The sequence below is a fragment of the Solea solea genome, chromosome 6 (genome assembly GCF_958295425.1).
Source record: "Solea solea chromosome 6, fSolSol10.1, whole genome shotgun sequence".
NCBI classification, from domain to species: domain Eukaryota; kingdom Metazoa; phylum Chordata; class Actinopteri; order Pleuronectiformes; family Soleidae; genus Solea; species Solea solea.
In genome coordinates this window covers 21249250-21269360 of record NC_081139.1, presented here as the reverse complement: position 1 = coordinate 21269360, position 20111 = coordinate 21249250, and the positions used below count along the sequence as shown (strand labels likewise).

Genomic DNA, 20111 nt, shown 5'->3' with positions numbered 1-20111 from the left:
ACTGGAGGGCGTTAGATATCTGTGGGAAGTCAACAGAGGCATTTAGTGATGGAGAGGCTTGTGAACACTCAAGTAACAAACAGCACATGAGATATCAACTTGGATATCTACAGACACTTCCAGGGGCAGAGCTGAGCAAAACCAATGCCACAGACCAAAACAACGAGGCAATTCTTTATTGCAGTTCTATGAGGCGCAGAAAGCAAAAGCAGGGGTTGAGTCTATGTATGGGTGGAATAGGATTTATTTACAATGATTCTCCTCCAGTTCTGTGAAAACAGTGGACTCCATTTTGAAATGTCACAAACCCAAGACAGACATGCACCTCATGCACCTTTGTACAAAGTAAAGTAGAATGGGATTGAAAAGTCTGAGACCACTCTCCCTCGACTCTCACTTGAATGATGAAAGCATAGAGGCTTTTCTTTTCTTTTTATTATCATTATCATTATTATTATTATTATTATTTCTCCACCCTCTGTCTCTCTGCATGTCTAAAGAAACCAAAATGGAAAAAACAGTGAATGAAAAAAGGAAAGAAAACCATGACCTCACCCCGATACATGATCACAGCAATATTGCAGATTACATGTTACATTGATTTCTTGAAGACATACAATCTCCCTCTGTATCCCTTACACCTTACACACACACACACATCCTTCCCCCGCTTTCCCTTTCCGCACAATCCCAGTCCCACCTCAGACTCCAACAGACCGTCAGATCACACCAACGTCCTCCTTAACCTCTGCAACTAAACCCTGCTTTCAAACGAACGCGAGGACACAAACATAAAGAGAGGGAATAACACGGCGGAGCATGTGCAGCACAGAGAATATTCCAGAGGAAAGCCACACATTTTGATTGCAGTACAGAAATGAACATTTTTCATAAATCAAAATGAACATTTTACAACAGCTGCTTTTCTTTCTTTTTTTTAAATGCCTTAGAATATTCCATACATGTCCAAGCAGTGTAATATGAACAGCATAATATGGGTTATTTTACTGTCAGGTACAGCTGTAAACATAGCGATGCACTCTCAACGCATGCAGTGCTGGTAGGAGGTGGAGGACAAATCCAAAGCAAAACATCGGCTTTTTTTTTTTTTGGTTCTCTCTTTCTTTTTTTCACTGTGTATGCCTGTTTTCATTGTTCTTCATTTTGCTTTTCATCGTCTTGCATAGGCTCATTCTCTCCCATCCTCGCCTGCTCTGGGAGAGAAGGTGCTTTATAGTGCACTGTACAGTCTGAGCCTAGTGGGAGCATGCTGCTGACTCAGCCCAGGCCACTGCATCCATCTATCTGCACTGCAGTGCTGTCTCTGCTTACACACACCCTCACACCCCCACCCTGTCTCAGTGCACTCACGCACGCGCACACACACACACACACACTTTTAAAGCCCTCTCAATGCCATTTGCACCATAACACAATCAAATCAATGCCATAATAATAATGATAATAATAGTAATAATAATGACGACACCAGCCAGAGGTGTAACTGGAAGGCTGCTTTATTGTTTGGAAATAGATTCGTGCTCAAATGAAGACATTCTTTCACTGATTCTCATTTAATTGTCCCATGTGGTTGTGCACACACGTTCTCTCTCTGACTGTATTAGTGGCAAGAGATAATGACAGTCATAACTTTGTTTTTTTTGTTTTTTTTTGTTTTCATTAGCCTATTTTCAGCAAAGAAAAGAAATGTATCTCAGTCATGCTACAAAAAAAAAAATGGCCTCATATACCGACTGTTAAAACAACACTTGGAAATGAACATAAGTGTAAAACAGAAGGCAAGCTGTTCTCTTACGGGCCCGAGAGCCAGTAAACAGAACACAGAGAGAGAGAGAGAGCACTTGTACTACATGACTCTACAAGATGTTAGTCCAGACAGTCTAATCTAGGTGGTGAGTTTTCAGTTTACACGTTAATTTTGAACTCAATACATTGTTTCTATCGTGCTCCGTTTTGATTCACTCCCGTGGGTTCGAGATCCTCGTTGCTGATTTTATTGACAGACTAAATAGGAAGCTAAAAAGGCACGTGCCGTTAAGAGATATTGCACCATAAACAAACACACAGACAGTTAAGACGACTAACCCTTATTTGAAAGAGACAGCAAACTGAAAGATCAACTTCAAACTGCAGCAGTGTGTTAGGTGGAAATATTGAGCAGGGTTAGAGCTGAAACGAGCAAACATTTTGTCATACAAAGTGAACTGCAGCTCATACTGGGGCACACTGGTTCACCAGGTGTGGCCTGCAAAATGCTAAGACTGTGTGAGAGTGCGTGTGACTGTGACTGTGTGTGTGTGTGTGTGTCTGAATACGTATGTGTGTACGATATAGGAAACGAGGGGCAAGACATCTTCACACGTGTACAAAAGGGTATGCTGGTAGTGCAATCCTCTCACCAAAGCAGGCTCCACAATACTCAGAAGCAGCCAGTACAACACCATGCATTGTACGCTGGTACCCGATATGCAGAGATCCTGGGCGGGCCAGAGTTTTGGTTATTCTCTGAACGTACCACACAAAGAAAAAAAAAAAAAAGCATGATCAATCAAAACTGTGTTTCTGCTTTCACCTCAATGCAAGGAGTGGACAGGAGAGTCGAGTTATAGACATTGTTCTAATGTATATATACTATATATATATATTTTATATGAAAGAATATATATATAATATATATGTAATACACTTCTGTATATGTACGTGTTCATTTATACAGTTTTACATACAATTTCTGCTTTTAACATAGATTCTTTTAGCTTTACTCCCCTCTTTTTTGTGAAAAGTGACTCAAAAACAAACGGAACGAAAACATAAAAAAAAAAAAAAAATCTACTCCATCTAACAAAAGTGTCACAGCCTAACAAGTGTGACAAGGGGTGTCAGCTGGAAGCCATTCTATTTATGGTTATTAATATTTAGTGTTAGATTAATAGCCGTAGTTTTTTAAGTAATCCTGTATTTACAAAAAACTACACATGCCGTTAAAATAATATATTACATTATTTATAGTTTCTTAAAAAGTCCATTCTTAGCTTCTGCAGTTTGTGCCGTACAGAACATAGCCCGGAGTGTAGTTGTTTTATTTGAAGTTTTACCAAATGTAGGATTTTTTTTTTGATTTTTCTAGGCTTCTTTCTGTCATACACATCTGTATATCCATGGTTGTCTTGGAGAAAATGGACGGCAGTAGCTTTTATGCTTATCATTCAGAGTTTTATTTGGTTCAAGTTAACACCCACACTGATTTTGGAGATCTCATGCAGCAACTAGACTGTGGAACTTGAGAAGGGATGTGTGTGTGTGTGTGTGTGTGTGTGTGGTGTGTGGGGGGGGGGGGGGTATTCATAAACAGGAAGTGACATCACTGCACAACAGGAAGTGCAAAAGCTTGGATGTGGTGCTTCGGCTCACAGTACCATTAAAAAAAGCATCCAGTGCTCTGTTGGTTATTTGGTATTTGTTATGCAGCAGAGCATGATGGAGAACGATGGCAAACGAGAGGCTCAGAGAACACATTGTTGTTGTAGTGAAAATGAGGGGGCCGATCTGCTGAGCATGCCACTTCTGCTTCACAAAGAATCCAGTGTGCTACTCAAACCAACATATCCCAATTCACTCTCATGACATCTCCTCACAGTGTTTCCTGTATCTGTGACTGTTATCGGGGGTGAACGTTGTTATTTTTGCCGTTTACTGACATTAATTCAGACCAGACTGCAGTCCATAGTTGACTTAACCACAAATGTAATTTGCCTGCGATATAAATGCCGCCTTTACACGTGAGCAAAAATGTTGCCGCTTCACTGAGATGCTACTAGCCCTATAAATCTAGGCATCATAAGCAGGGAGCGCTAAACTGGCCCCTGACCAGGCGGCTACAGAGACGAGGCAGCCGGCCCGAGATCATTGTCCATCAGCATGGCATAAAACATAAAAGAGCAAAACATGATTTCATAAATACTCCCATCACATTCACTTGCATTTTGTTGCAGAGCTCACAATAGTACATCTATATTATCTCCTGAGAAAACAGATGGATTTTTTAAGCATTGCATACATTTCTAGGGTCTCTCTGTCTAATAATGACAGCGAAAAAACAAAATGGGCAGGGCATACTCCACCCAATCCCACTCCATTGACAAAGGGCAACAAGGGATAACAAGGCAGGTCTCTTTGGCTTCTCCACACACAATGTTATCATCACCCATTCATAGGTTTCGGCTTCTCATTAAAACAGGACACAGCTCTAACACTTGACAATATGTTCCAGCACAGGACCGTTTTCCCCCTCAGCATATCATCTCAGGTGTGGCTTTTTAAAATCATGTCAAATAAGACGCGGCACACAACAAAACATTCAATTTACATCAGCAAAAAAAAACAAAACAACAACGACAGTAATAATAATCATAACACATGTAAATATATGGCACCAAATGATGTAAACGGAACCATAATCAGAAGTCTTCTCACACATGGAGAAACATCAGCAATTCAAAGGAGTTTGCCATACCTTTGAAATCCCCCAAAACCACTTGTACCTCTCAGTAGGACCCCTCAGTAGGACCCCGTCCCCCCCTCCCCCAAAATGCCCTGCTCAGACAAAACTAAAGGCAGATGGTATGGGACATTACATCGGTGCATACAAATTATAAATAGAAGCTTTTACGTTTCAAAGTGTTGCACCCTTGAAAACATTTGAGTCCAAATTAACAAACATTTCAATCCCGCGATTCACACAAACGTCCATTTTCTACATCTCACACACTCAATCATCTCCAGAGCAGCAAATAAATGTTTGGATTTCACCCACTGATCCGCCATGTCGGCACTAATTTAACCAACCTGTTCCATTCTTCTGTCGATAGAGGCAATAATTTAAACATAGTCATTTTTATATTGTGTGTTGCGTAATGAGATCAAATTTCGGACCCATTTTAGATGATCAACCCCCACTTATCTTTGTTAAACAAATGACTCGTAACTCTGAACTTTCAAATTTCGACAATGTCTCGATCTCACAGTCGAGCCACTGGTGTGGTCTGAGTATTAGTGTCTTGTGGACTATGATAATTCATGCAAGATTTCTGATCAAAACATGCCATCATGCAAGTCATTTCTATGCATTGAACAAGCACAATTATTTATGTATTTGTTTGGAAATCTTTCTGAGTAAATGTAAGCCCTTGGCCTGAGTTGACCCCATAATAAACAGACCCTTAACCAATTGGTGTGAAAGCCCATGTAAAAAAAGCATTTTTGATGTGGGTATAACAAAGATAAAATGAGAAGAAGAGTTAAGTGACATGGGCAAAAATGTTGAATATTGTTCTTTTTTTCATCTTGTTTGCATTTTTGTTGCTCAAATTAAAAAGTTCTAGCTTTAATAAAACAAAGAAAAAAGTACTCCCAACGCTCTCTGTCATTTGTGTCTTTCACTCACAGTCATCCCTCTGTTTGCTCTTATAGAGAGAGAGAGAGTGTCATTTCCTTATCTGCTATTCAACTTACATTAAATGACACAGAACCACTCACTGGCTGCTTTAGGAGGACAGTCCTTTAGCATCTAGCAGCAAGCCTTGGTTTTCCTTGACAACACAGTCTTATGAAGGAATCCATTATTTGCATCCAGGCGCAGAGTTCTCTTAGTGTTTTTTTTTGTTTGTTTTTCCATTCCACCCCACATCCTGGTATAGAGTTACTTGTCTTATCTGTAGACCTGTGGTAAGTGAGCAACAGACATTTCCATGTCTGCTTTCATTCCCTTTTGTTAAGATCGGTAGATACAACAGTGTCGCACAGTATGCTGATTATGTTTGGTTTGACAGAATTTCAAGAGTCTTCAAGCTGTGACAGACCAAGTGGCTTCCCTCTGCATCAATATAAGAATGAAGTCTGTAAACAAAATTACTGAATATTATTTTTTTTCTGACTTGGAAATGAAATAATCTGTACATCTGTGTGGGTGAGTTTCCTCTGCTTGAAGTTACATTATTATAATTTGTATTGTTATTACTGTGGTTATTAATCCAACATTCTAACATTTAGATTCCCTGATGTCTTTTTGGTTTCTTCCTTTCTCTTTCCTCCCCCCCTTGCCCTCATTGTTGTCATCCTGTTTCTCCTTGTCAGGTTTCGTTACACTGTCATAAGAGGGCAGGGAGGCAGTGGAGGGAGTGCTCTCCCTTTTTTCTTGTTCCTGATTGTTCCCGCCGTTCTCCACTTTGTTACTGGATGGCTTGCGTTTACAGACAAAGCCGCGTCTGGCCAGGTAGGATCGGTAGGCCCTTTGAATGATTCTAACGGACACATCCTCCTGCTTGCGTCTCAGAGTGGTGGTGATCGGCTCGTAAGAGACTTTGGAGGGATTGGCCGCCACAAAGCGCTCCTCCATTTGTTGCCTCAACATGTCCAGCTCGCCACTGTCGCCCAGCACGCGCTTAGTGAAGGCGAATAGGATGTCCAGGCAGTGGATGCGGTCACCACTCACCATTGGCATGTCCATGGCGATAAGTTCAATGGTGTTAGGCTTGGGGACTCGGAGTGGGTGTTCAAGCGCATCAGCAAAGTCCGAAAGCTTGGCATAGGTGATAAACTGGGAGGCGTCGGGGTCAAACTTCTCCCAAATCTCATAAAAGGTCTCAAAGTCATCCTCACTGAGTGGGTCAGCACTCTCCTCTGTGGCCACACTGAAGTTTTCCAGGATGATGGCGATGTACATGTTGACCACAATTAGGAAAGAAATGATGATGTACATAACAAAGAAGAAGATGCCCACCGAAGGGTTGCCACAGTCTCCTGTGGCAGGAGTGCCAGGATTCTCATATGTGGGGTCACAGTCTGGAGGGTAGTTAAGAATGGGCAGCAGCAGGCCATCCCAGCCCGCTGACGTGGTGATCATGAACAGAATGATCATGCTGTTGCCAAACGTCTCAAAGTTGTACAAGTCATCGATTCCTGCCCCATGTTTCACATAGCCAAAGTTTGACATGCCAAAAATGGAGAAAATGAACATGACTAAGAAAAGTAACAAGCCAATGTTGAACAAGGCGGGGAGGGACATCATGAGGGCAAACAGAAGAGTTCTGATTCCTTTGGCGCCCTTGATGAGACGCAGGATTCTGCCAATACGAGCCAGACGGATCACCCTGAAGAGTGTCGGTGACACAAAGTACTTCTCAATAATGTCAGCCAGAAACATTCCTGGAGTTAAAAAGAAGCAAAAACACATGCAACATATGTTTGGTTAAGATACAGGAAATAGAAGTGGAACACTGACCACTGACTGTTGTATTTAAAGCTATAGTGTGTCTCTTTGGACTATTTTTGTGATTAGTTTGCCTCCGTTTGGTCTTCGTGGCGGGGAAAAGAAAGGTTTATCCTGCCAAACTACTAAATGACCAGGTTCTTTGAGCAGTACCATTCACTTCTTCATGTTTTCGTTCGTACTCGGCCGTCTCGCTTCACTAGTGCAATGTTACTTTAGCCTCCTTCTGTCTTGATGAAAAAATGAATTGCTTCCTGTGTGCGGCACAGAGACATTTCTGTGTATTCTGTGGAAACTGAAACAACAGAATACAGCACATGGGAAGTGCAATGTACCATCACGTGGTGTTTGTTTCTCTCTTTTGATAGTTGATTTCACTACTCTGGTTTATTTTTAGCTGGTCATCTAAAATAAAAATTATTATCCCAAGTCTTTAAGCTTTCACTAAGATCTAAAAAAAAAAGTAAAGAAGCTTAGGGCACTATGGTGGCCTTCGTATAATAGAAAAGATGTTGGCCTTTATTGTTTAAAAGAAAGTTTCTAAACACCAAACGCACACTGATTTGTTCCTTGACGCTGCAAAATGGTGGCCACCGGAGCATCTTTTATACACCTAATATCTAATATTATCTATAGAAATGATTACCACTTATACAAACATTGTTAGTATACCAAGTATACATTTCTGCCAACAAACCGTCGTAAATGGTTCACACCAGACCTTTAAGTGTAATTTCCAACCTGTTTTGTTTTAATGCATAAATAACCTTTGTGAATACTTGCCCACAATTGAAAGGATGACCACAACCACATCAAAGATGTTCCAGCCGTTGGTGAAGTAGTAGTGACGCAGTGCAAAGAGCTTCAGTAAAAACTCGCCAGTGAAGACCACAATAAAGATGAAGTTGACCCAGTAAAGCACGTCCTCCGTCTCGTCCGACTGATCATCGGTCTCCACCATCATGGTGACCATGTTGAGGCAGATGAGTATCATGATGGAGATGTCGAACACCTGCTGCGTCACAAAGTCAAACACAATGCCCTGGACTTGGTTCTGAGGAGAAAGGAAGGGAATGAAGAAATGGGTATTAAGAGCTAACATAGAAAAACCTGCCAAGTGCTAAAGTGTATAAAACAATATTCACCTGAGGCCTCGGTATTGGTTTTTGTGGTTTCTTTGACCCCAGTTTCTTCATGGCATTGTAGTATTTCTTCTGCTCCTCTGTCATGAAGATGTCCTGACCTCCAAAGTATAGGGACAAAAAGCTTTTGGTTACAATCTGTAAAGATTTAGACCTTCATTCATTTGACTCTATTTATTTATACTGTAAGTGGAGAGAAAAGTAATTTGACATTAAGCTTGTAATATAACAACACTAACAATAAAAAGTACATATAAAAAATAAATCTTATCTTTTTCTTTTGCTGGTTGAAGTTGTCAATGATGACACCAATGAAGAGGTTTAGGGTGAAGAACGAGCCAAAAATGATGAAGATGACAAAGTAGATGTACATGTACAAGTTGTCCTCATAGATGGGCTGGTCCTCCACCTGTGACGGATTCAAAGGGGGAAAAAAAGAAGATCAGAAATGAAAAAGAACGACTGGACATAGTTCTGAAAGTTAGACTTGAACACTGTGAATGCTGTACCTTTCTAGAATCTATGGCTGCATACATAATGTCCATCCAGCCTTTGAATGTTGCCTGTAAAGTGTGCAGACACAATTGTGTGAGTAAAAAACAATTAAACAAGCGAGAAAGTAAGAAATGGGAAGTGAGAGTGAACGTTTCCCACCACTTGCAGGAGTGCCAAGTATCCAGCACCCACGTTGTCAAAGTTGATCTTGACATTTTTCCATCTGACACCAGAGGTGTTAGAATTAATGAGGTTCATACACTCTGTTTTGTTGTTGACATCGTTGGGTAGGAAGTACTGCTCGGACGTCTCATTGAAACAGTAGTAATACTTCCCAGCAAACAGGTTGACTCCCATGATGCTGAAGATGAGCCAGAAAATCAGACACACCAGCAGCACATTCATGATGGAGGGAATTGCACCCACCAAGGCATTTACCACAACCTGAGGAGAACAACAAGAAGACAAAACCACTGTAACTCAGCAGTCTCGCATCAGCTGCACGGAGCTGATGTTCATAAATAGAACATCAACATAAAAACATACACAGAAATGCACATTCTTTCCATCCATTACAACTCTGTTTCCGAGTTGGCAAACATGTATTTAAAATAAACAGGGGTGTAAAAAAACAGTTTTTTTATGGGCACAAATTTGAGTTGTTCTTATCTGTTTTGATTAAAATGTGGATAGCGGAATTTAAAGGAATACTTCACTGATTTGCATTTAGCTTTGTAGTACTAGAATAGCGGTAGTATTTTTGAAAAATTGTGCTTCCCAACTTCAGTTTCCCCCTGAGTCGAGAAATATCTTCATTCTTCTTTTTGTTACATGCCCACCACTGACACTTGAAACTGCAATGCTAATTCCGCACTTTTTAGACCCACTCGTAGGGGGAAGGGACCTCATTCCCAGAATGTAAACAGTGTCGGCCATCTTTGCTAACAGTTATGCTAACAGGACCAAGTGTCACTGGTGAGCACATAACAAAGAAAAGAATGAAGATATTTCTCATCTCTGGGGAAACTGAGGTTGGGAAGCACAATTTTTCAAAAATACGACCCCTATTCTAGTAATAAAAAGCTAACTGCAAATCGGTGAAGTATTCCTTTAACAGCTAACAACATGAATAATTTGTCCGTCTAAGAACCAAGCTGAAAAGTAAACAAATGAATAACGTGCTCAGGCAGATGTCTGGGCAAAGGACTGCACTCAGCGGCTCCTTTGCCCAGCAGCCATTTTGACATGTTTTTAGCAAGAAAAAGCACAGGTGTTGCTGATCACATTCAGTACCGCAGTTACACAAATGTCTTCATTTGAGGGCTTGTCACTGCTTTGACGCGTGAACGACTGACACGGAACGTCTCATTTTCAGCTTGGTGTCATTTTGTTGAATTGCAGTGGATCAACAATGTGTTGTTACACCCCCTGCAAAACACATTTATTATTGAATTATTCACACTGAGGATTGATACAGCTCCACCATGTCAACAGCTATGCTTCTTCAGGTTAAATGTATGTATTTTTTTAAGATTAATTGCAGGGTAAGCCCAAACACTGACTTTGATTAACTGATACAGGTTTCACTGTGAAGGATACAAATATGAGCATTTGCTAAACGATACTGCAGTGAAGCAACGTGGACATGTTGGAGGAGATAAATCTATTAGCCTGAGGAGGACATTGTATGAATGTGCATTTAAAGACACACGTGATAACAGAAAGGCAAAGAAACCAAAACTATTCTTGTACAGGCAAACATCAGAGTTCGGGCAAATATTTGAATATGAAGAAAATGCTTATGGATGGTCAGTTTATATCAAAACGGCAAAATGGTGATCAAAACCATGATGGCGATGGAATTCACTAAGGAGTGTCAAGCAAGGATGGCGAGGAGGGGGGGGGGAGGGGGTTTATGCAACCAGAAGTTTGTTGATCTTCCAGTGTGACAATGCCAAAGCCAAACTGTGATAAGATCCAATAACAGGTAACTGTGGGAAAATGTTCTTTCTGTCCAGCAACAACCAGAGGCTGATCCAAACAATCACACTTCCAAAAAGAAGAAAAAATAAATCCCAATTTTTGTAGAAAGAAAATAGAGCTTTCTCAGGCAGAGCTCAGTACAGAGCCCTGCAGCACTCACATGGCACAGGAACTATTGATGTCGGAACTACACATGCAATTAAGGACAGATGAATCAACTGTGTGCACAATGAAAAACTGCAAAACAAATTAAAAAACAATTTATTTAGCCATGATCGGATATCCGGGCGGCTCTGTAGCTCTGACACACAGCACCAACCCTGTGCCGTAGTCCACTTTGAACAGGTTGTGTGTGATGGTTCATATCAGCCTCCTGTTGTTCTCTCAGCTCACACTGATTATTCTAATGTGCTGCCTCATTTAGGTCAAAGTCTCTCATAAAGTCCAGTCTTTCATTCGTATAGGGACAGATGTTTGCCCTCTTTTCTTACTTTGAAATGAATAGTAATAATGATAATAAGGGATAACTCATTGTAGATTGACATACCAGAGCACTAAATTTATAACATATGAAATGAAATATGATTAATCAAACCAGATGTACTAATGGCCATCTGAGATGATTTGCATCCATGCAAGAAAAGCGTATCTTCCATAGAAGGAGGTTACCTTAAAACCCCACCCAGAGACATTTAACAGGAATTTTCTCTGTTGCAATCTCTAGCATGCGTTGACTTTTTTTTTTTTTTTTTTTAATTCATCGGCATGCAGAAGGACCAGCTGTCTGGTATCTTAGGTCTTACCCTCATCCCTTCAAAACGTGACAGGGCCCTGAGGGGTCTCAAGGCCCTCAGTGTCCTGAGTGATTTAATCGGGCCTAGATCGGAGAAGCCCAACGCATTAGCTATAAGGCTGACTATAGACACCTACACAGATAGGGACAGAAGGAGAGGGAAAGACAGAGGCAAAGGAAGAGAGGACCCACACAGTTAGAGGGAATATAGAGAGAAAGATGAACCCTATATATACTGTAAGGATGGCTGGATGGTTAGAGAGAGAGAGAGAGAGAGAGAGGGAGGGAGAGGGAGAGAGAGAGAGCGAGAGAGAGAGAGAGATACATGTATATAAGTACATATATAATTGTTTTACGTCTGAGTATATGTACATATATCATGAGATTAAACAGGGGTTGTTACAGTAGTGTACGTGACCCAAGATTTCCTTTTTCATTTTCTAATGTGTTTGTTTTAGTTTGGCAAGCCGGTCTACTGCGATAACCAGCTTAAACAGCACAGTGAGCACACCTGGAAAGAAACTTGTGGTTGACACAGTGAAAGGGAGAGAAGATAAAGAGTCAAACAAAGGGAAAAAAATCTGAGGAAAGATGTATTCACAAACACTAAATCAACGTGACACAATCATATACACACGGTACACAGTACAAAACAATACAGTCTTCACACCAGAGAGCGTCTTAGTTCAAAAGAGGGGAGAGAAAACGCAGAAGGTTGAGGACAACTTTCAGGGTTAGAAGAGAGAGGATAACCTGTGAACATACAAGCCCCAAAACAGCACAGAAACCTTACCCTGCACCATTAAACACCGACCCTTCAGTCCCGCTCGACAGCTGCGCATTGTCTCTCTTAACTTAAAGAGAGACACAGTTAGAGGCACCTGCTGTGAGAGAGAAGACATGTCAATGAAAGAAGTGTGCATGGAAAGTCAGGATAGGTTATCTTCACAACAAATGGGCCGCTGCAAAACTTCACTACAAATGAGACAGGACACAATGTCTGACTCCACCAAAGGTCAATATCACTTAAATATTAATAAGCAATTTCAAATCTTAAATCTTTTTGAAAATTGTATATCAGTATATGACTAATTACATTTTGGTTTTATGACTGGTTTCTTTGTCCAGGACATGGATCATACCTATCAAAACCAAATCTGTGGAGAGACGGTCTGTTCATTTTCCATGTGTAATCTTTTGTGTTTGGGACCACTGTCCTTTTTTTTTGGAAAATTCCTCTCCTGCCAGGCTCGTTGGGACTGGGAGTCAATTATTTTATTCAGTGTGTAGGTGTATTCAAACTTGCATTCATGGTACCATCTATAACTGTCATCTGTCCTACACATTTTGCACTCATGCAGCCCCCATATCAGCACACTCCCACTTCTATGTTTCACTGTCAGCACTACGTCTTCTCTTATGGACCATAAGAAAGAAAGAAAGAATGATACTACCATAAGTTATGGTAGTATCATTCTTTCTATACTTCGCTGAAACTTTGTTTCTACTGATTCATCAGTTACCTAATGATACTCTTGCATTCCCTCCTATCTTTAAATCTTGAAAGAGGATCCAAAAAAAAACCATAAATATCACATTCATTAAGCACAGGCTGTAAAGAGACCATGTTATGTGACTTTCCCAATGTCTGGATGTGTCACAAAGCTCCAGCAGTGTCTCTGGCACGAAATGCAGAAGTTCAGTTCATGTCTGTTTTTTCATGTTGAAATTAGATATACAATTAGACTTTTAAAATTCATAGCTGTGATTGATTTAAGTTGGTTAACAGGCTTTTGTTGTGGTGGTTAGGAGAGGTAAACTCCCTTTAGTTGCATTGAATTTGACGTTGAAGCCTATATTTTCATTGTTGTTTGCTTACTCTTTATGATTAAATATACACAAGGAGTAATGCTCCTTATAATTTTTGGCAGTATATGATTTCATTCATATAACATTTAAGTGATATTGTAGAGTTGCACTAAACATACTTATATTACATTATGTATGATGTGCAAAAAAATGGGAAACCAAACAGACGCACCACAGAATTTGATGCCTTCCACTACAGCAAAGATATAAAAGAACAGAGCTGCAGTCATAAGTGCACATGATGAGAGTCATAATGATAGAAGTGATTAGAGGGGGAATGCAAGCTTCAACCATGCATGCTATAAAGATGTGTTAATGAGACAAGCTCATTTCTACACTCCCCGACATATTCACGACCTGAGTTTTCCGAGTTCAGCACGTCTCGTGTAACAAGCCCCTTGGTAGCGGCGGAACAGTGGGCAAAAGTGTCCAACCAAAAGCAACTCTGCATTTTCTCCCAAAGAAATCTCATTCTTTGGCTAGTGAGGCTGCAGACAGTGAAAGAGATGAGAACAGTGTTAATATTGGTCTGGCATTTCCACTATGAAGAGAACTACAAACTGCAACATGGCTCCAAAATAACTGGGAGCTCGCCTTCACTCCTCCAGGTCTCATCATTATCTTATGTTACATGTCTGTTTTTCATTGGTGACTGGATACATGGCATTAGCCATGGCATAAACATCCAGCGCAAGTGGCCCAATTACAGGAGATGAAAAACATAGCTGCACAACATGATAATAACCAATGTTTGCTTGGATTCAGTTAATCTAGGAAATATCTCGTAGGCCTCGTTTTGAAGTGTGCCCCTGAAAAATCATTATTTGAAGGATCAGTTAGCCAGTGAACTTACTGCACTCATAGCCATAAATTGGTAAAAGAACAAATAGCCAGAAAGCAACATCCAGGAGTTTTTTTTGTTGCCAAGGAACTTCTGGTACACATTCAAGCTTCTCGAAAAAATTGAAAAAACAACGTAATGGCAGAGGGACCAACAGCACATCTGTTGATTTTATATTTATCTGTTGTTAAATGGCACGTTTTCCTTGAGCACTTATATCAACGTCAAAAATGTTGCCTTTTCTGTGCGTAGCCAGCACCTATAAGCCTTGTTTACGTATTTAACCAATCCTATTTAAACGACACCACTTTCAGCCAATTATTTGTTAGACCACAGATCTTAGAGCACTGGAAGTTATGCTGCGTATTTAAAATCTGGACCGCCCAGCCTAAATTCAGATATATGGCCACCCTAAATGGGACCCCTACATCTACATGTGAATGTGCACGGTAGGCATAAGTGGGGGGACAAAAAGTGAAATGGCATTGAGCCCCATAATGGAAATTTAAGAACATGTGCGGGGTTGAGGTTGCAATAACACCGCACACTGCAGCATGATATTAAGCCAAGAGGACTCACTACAGGGAAAATTCATTTATTCCTTCATTGTATGTGAGAGTGCTACGCTCACTTGGTAAGCACAAAAAGACAAGGCATGAGGCAGAATCCCAATTCATACAGTCACATTTATTATGAGTTTGCCTCAGTACCCACACGTGAAGTCTAAGGCACTTAAGTTCAAGCATTTCCAGGTAATGGGCAAATGTGTTCCCACAATCTGAAAATCTTCTGCCCAATACCAGACCAGCTATGGAGGGTAATGTAATGTGCCTATAAGGATGTTTCAGGTCCACCAATAATTAACAGACATTAGAGGAGAGAGAGGTTTAGCTCATGATGGATTCAGCATCAACTGCCTGCACAATTGTCACAATTGATGTGATATTTATTATTTAACTGTTTCTACGTCTTTGTGAAGTTGAAATAAAAAAAAGTTTATTTTCACACAGCTTCCTTTATCTAAAAGCAGGCTCTGTTAAGCAATATTACCAGAGCTGATTGATACGTCTGCATTAATATACAGGCCATTACCATATTCCTCTTTAGAGTGTAATAATACCACAGATACACAGTATTAAGACACCGGCAAATGATCAAAAAGGTCTTTGTTAAATTAATGTTTAACCAACTATCACAATATTGCACCAAATTTAATATCTTGTCTGCAAATCTAGTTTCAGACCAAACTTCATAAACTCGCCTAGACTTTACAATGCAGTTTTTCTCAATCTAACCACAGACTTTGATATACAGTAGGTGACCACTTCTTACTCCTGGATAAACTTTACTCCATACTGCGTTGTTTATTTCAAACATCCACAACAGACGCCAGTGACTCATTGTTAATGGAAGCCTGTCAGACTACTTAAATATTGAGAGAGGAGTCCCACAAGGCTCCTCTCTCAGACCACTTCTTTTCTCTATCTTTATCAGTGACCTGCCTAAAACCTGTTCAGATAGTCACGTGCACTCACACGCTGAGGATATCGTAATCTCTAAATCCAGTGCTAACAAATCCAAAATCACGCAATCCTGAGAAAGTTAGTTTGCCTCTCTTAAGAAATGGTTCTCATCCAAATAAAACTTTGGAACTAGGTCAGGTCTTGGTGACTTACTGATCCATTGCAAACAAACTAAGCAGTGCAATAGGTATTTAAACTATCAAATTTGCACTTTACGACAACTCAGTTGCTACTCTGCCACGAATGTCATGTCCCGTTCAATACACATGTGCAATAATTGTGTACCACTGAACTTCTCTTGTTTTGCTCACTTCCACACCAATATAGTGTACATTGTAATATATGTAAACACATTTTATATATACTTAGTATTTTTGGTATTTTAAGACATTTCTTGCACACTTGTACATCCGAGTTCCCCTTCTCATAGTACTGCTATTCTATTTCTATTTTATGTTGCTTTTTTAAATCCTGATGTGATACTTGTCTGCTCCTGACCCCTCTGCTGTCGTAACATGTGGATTTCCCCAGTGTGTGATTAATACATTAATAGTCACACTTGACTGTGATGACACTGTTTATCAGAGCACTTTTCAAAACACTTGACCTTTGTTAACATTTTCTATTAACGGTGTGACCGGACAAAACACAGTGATGCTGCCAGACAACACTAACAGATGCTTGTGCAAAGCTCTTTCAAATGGATTTTCCAGGTTTGGTACAGTGGTTGTCCGAGTTAAGCCTCACATGTGACGTAGTTAATTAGGGCAGAAGCCCTGAAGTGCATTTTATGTCTGCAGCAAAACAACGTGTGGAGGTTCTCAGTCATCATGACTGATTCTCACACGCAATTACAAAAACACATTTATAGAAACCCCTTTTGCCTAATTTGCCATAATCAGTGTAGTGTTAGTATTCAGACCTGGTATCAACATCTGTCCTCAGTGATCTGATCGCATGTAGATAGGGCTAAGTACTACAGGTGGGGGTAAAATATTGATAAAAGACTGCATTGATTGAATCAGAATCGTGATATTTCTACTACTACAACCAAACTAGCTTTAACTCACAAAGTATTAGAACTTGTGTTTATCAGCGTTATCTGCAATACGACATTTTTCAGTTTCCTATGAAGCAGATTCATGTAAAGGCTCACATTTTTGTGCTGTGTCTTTCTTGAAATTCAAGTGAAAATCTCATCATGCACAAATGACAGACAAGGACAAACTATATGTGAGTAGAAATGATCCTGAGCTGGGAAAACACTGAACAACTCAGCAACCCAGAAGCAGATTCAGATTTCCAAATGAACCCGTGTATATAGTAGATATTTCCTGTGTCAGAGGCTGCTGTTGTGTTGCCGTCCGCGGGCCCAGAGTTACACCTGGCACCCTGGTGATGAAAGGCTTTGACAATGACGCAGCGCACTGTGAGGGGAAAACATAATCGTACACCAGAAATATCACATTATATGCCAGCTTTCACTGCCGCTCCTATACCACACTGACTCTATAACAATGATGCTGAGCCCCCATTTTCCACAGTAGCATTTAAAGTTGCAGCATTTTTTCCAGAGTGTGAATGTGGTCCCAAAGCACTGCAGCAAAGCCTGTGGATCACGTAGGAAACAAATCAAATGCATACCTCAAGCTGTGACCCAATAGTATTTTGTTATGTGAGATACATAAGCAGTATGTAGTACTGTACAGTACAGACTAGAGTGTGTTTTTTTTTTTAAACACTGGACAGTTTGATTGACTTCTGCAGTAAGAAGATAGAGACACAGCGATACATACCATTTGTATGTCCTCAGCACCATTGTTGTTCTGGAGTCAGGACAATATAATAATGAATAAGGTTTATTATGTAATCTGAATATTCTGTAAAGAATGCTGGGGAGAGAGTTGAGAGTGAGGAGATGAAATCTGAGTGTCACTGTGAAGTCCGTGCAAGTCATGACTTTCTACACTCAAGGTGGTGAAACAGGCTAAATTAAATTATGTATCAAGAGCAGGCTATTGATTGTCTCTGTCATGATCTCCTGGCATATCAGAAATCCAATACTTTACAACATTGTACGTTTTCCTCTGACAACACATTTGACTTGCGTCATGCACCATGTGCTGGCAAAATACTAAATTGAATTTCAGGTCTGGTTACCAAAAATAATCCTATCACATCTTGCTTCATAGTTAAGGGGACCAATGAGGGTTCTTCTGTGTTGCAGTCTCAAAATATCGCCATGTCATCCTGAAACAGAGGAGTACGGTACTTACATCCACAATGAAGAAGTCCAACCAACACCAGGCGTTAGTGAAGTACTTGACGAAGCCGTACGCCACCCATTTCAGCAACATCTCGAGGATGAAGATATAGGTGAAGACGCGGTCGGCATACTCTAGAATGACGCGCACCGTCTTCCTTTGCTCAATGTACACGTCCTCAAAGGCCTGAAGAGCAGCAGAGAAACAGAAACACAGACAGACCTCACTCACTCACGCATGTATGCAGCATTGACCACTGACCTCACAAATGAGTGAGAAGTTAAAAGTGAGTTAAGTTGAAAAACCAAAGTGTTAGTCTATGGATGCACAATAAAAACCAAGGTTATTCAGTGTTGTTGGTGGGTTTTTTTTTTACGGGAGTTGAAATTTCTTCTGCTAAAACATAAGCCAGATCCTAAACTTCCAGTCAGTTGTTGCCGCTAAGGAGAAACTTGGATTTTTTTTAAGGTACAGCGATAAAAAGTCGCTGTACTCAACATGGCCTAAAATTTTAAATGTGTTTAAATGGCAGAGTTGTGAGGGGTCTAAATTCTATAAAATTCTATAACTCGTCACTAAACACTCTCACTAACTTCTGCAGACACTGACCATATGGCATCTCTGGCTTATTGAAAACCAGGAAGTGACTGCAGTTTAAATTCAAAGGGCAGCTCTCTCGTGCAAAGGTAGGCTGTTCCATAGCCAAACCCAATAATGAAATGGAATTAAATCTTTATCAACCAATTTCCTCATCAATCATTTGCAGACATTGTCTTTATTGTGCTCCGTCTCTTTTCAGCGAGTCATTCGCATGGTACTAGTTAATAAAGGCAATATTTCATCTGTATCAAGTTGATTATTTTTCTCCTTTTTTCTCTTTCGCTATTGCTTGCATCCATTCTTCTGCACATAAGTGTTTGGCCTCAGACCTTCCCCCTCCAGAAAGCTGCAAGCCTAAGCTGGATTCTGCTGGTTGAAAGGTTGGTGCATTATAGCACTTATGCTGTCCATTAGTAAGAATCATATCAAGAGCAGCTGCAAAAGAAAAGCAGGAGATGATCTTGCAAGTTCACATCCTCACAAGGAAACGAGACTCTCTTCGTCTCAAGGAAAGTTGTTTTCACTGGTTTTAATTAGTCTATTCATTTTCTTATCATGTCGTTTGGTCATGTGTTGTAAATTTATTATACCAAGGAAAGGGAGTGGAAGGAGTGGTTTGCATGTGCACTCTTACCAAAGCGCCGCTGCTCAACAGGATCATGAAGATGATGAGGGTTTCAAACCAGTTGTGTTCCACGATCAGGTAGCAGGTTTTCCTCAAGAACCACCAGTATTTCCCCCAGCCATGAGTGATGGGAACATCACAGCACTTGTATTTGGCCACACATTCTGTATGATGAATAAAAACAAAGCTGTTGATACACATTCACCAGCCACTTCAGTAGGTACATGGGACACCTGATAAAGTGGCACGTGTAGCACCCTTGAAGATCTTCTTCTTCTGCAATCATTGACTGTAACAAGTAAGTTGCTGTTGCCTGTCTATCATCTGGCCTTTTCAGCCAGAGAACTGCTGCTCACTGTTTTTCTGACCCTTCTCCAAAACCCTAGAGATGGTTTTGCATGAGAATGGCAGTAGGTCAGCAGTTTCTGAAAATATTCAGACCAGTACGTGAGAACCTGCACCAACATTTGGGGTTTTTCCACTACACAGTTCCAGCACGACTCGATTCCACGCGGTTTGGTATGGTTTTCCATTACCTCCTCAACGTGGGCGGAGTCATCACTGCACGACTGCATGAAACTGCTGTGACTTCTTTTTACACACGACACACACAAAGTGAAGCAGTTGTTTCCGGTGCATAACACCACAGACACATTATAATGGCGTTAATATAGTGCTATGCAAGATA

At 40.5% G+C, this 20111-nt stretch overlaps 1 protein-coding gene across 6 annotated transcripts in view; it reads right to left on the bottom strand.

Moving 5' to 3' along the window:
- Positions 1-1499: 1499 nt before the first annotated feature.
- The window catches only part of scn8ab (sodium channel, voltage gated, type VIII, alpha subunit b), a 53663-nt gene continuing 35051 nt past the window's right edge, over positions 1500-20111 (bottom strand). For all 6 annotated transcript variants that reach the window (XM_058632352.1, XM_058632353.1, XM_058632351.1 and 3 more), the window contains 9 exons: positions 19433-19587; positions 18211-18384; positions 11712-11834; positions 9085-9369; positions 8940-8993; positions 8702-8839; positions 8434-8538; positions 8072-8342; positions 1500-7224 (listed from right to left, as the gene is read on the bottom strand). In XM_058632352.1, the coding sequence (XP_058488335.1) occupies positions 6059-7224; positions 8072-8342; positions 8434-8538; positions 8702-8839; positions 8940-8993; positions 9085-9369; positions 11712-11834; positions 18211-18384; positions 19433-19587 (2471 nt within the window). In that variant the 3' untranslated portion in view covers positions 1500-6058. The remainder of the gene's footprint in view (positions 7225-8071; positions 8343-8433; positions 8539-8701; positions 8840-8939; positions 8994-9084; positions 9370-11711; positions 11835-18210; positions 18385-19432; positions 19588-20111) is intronic.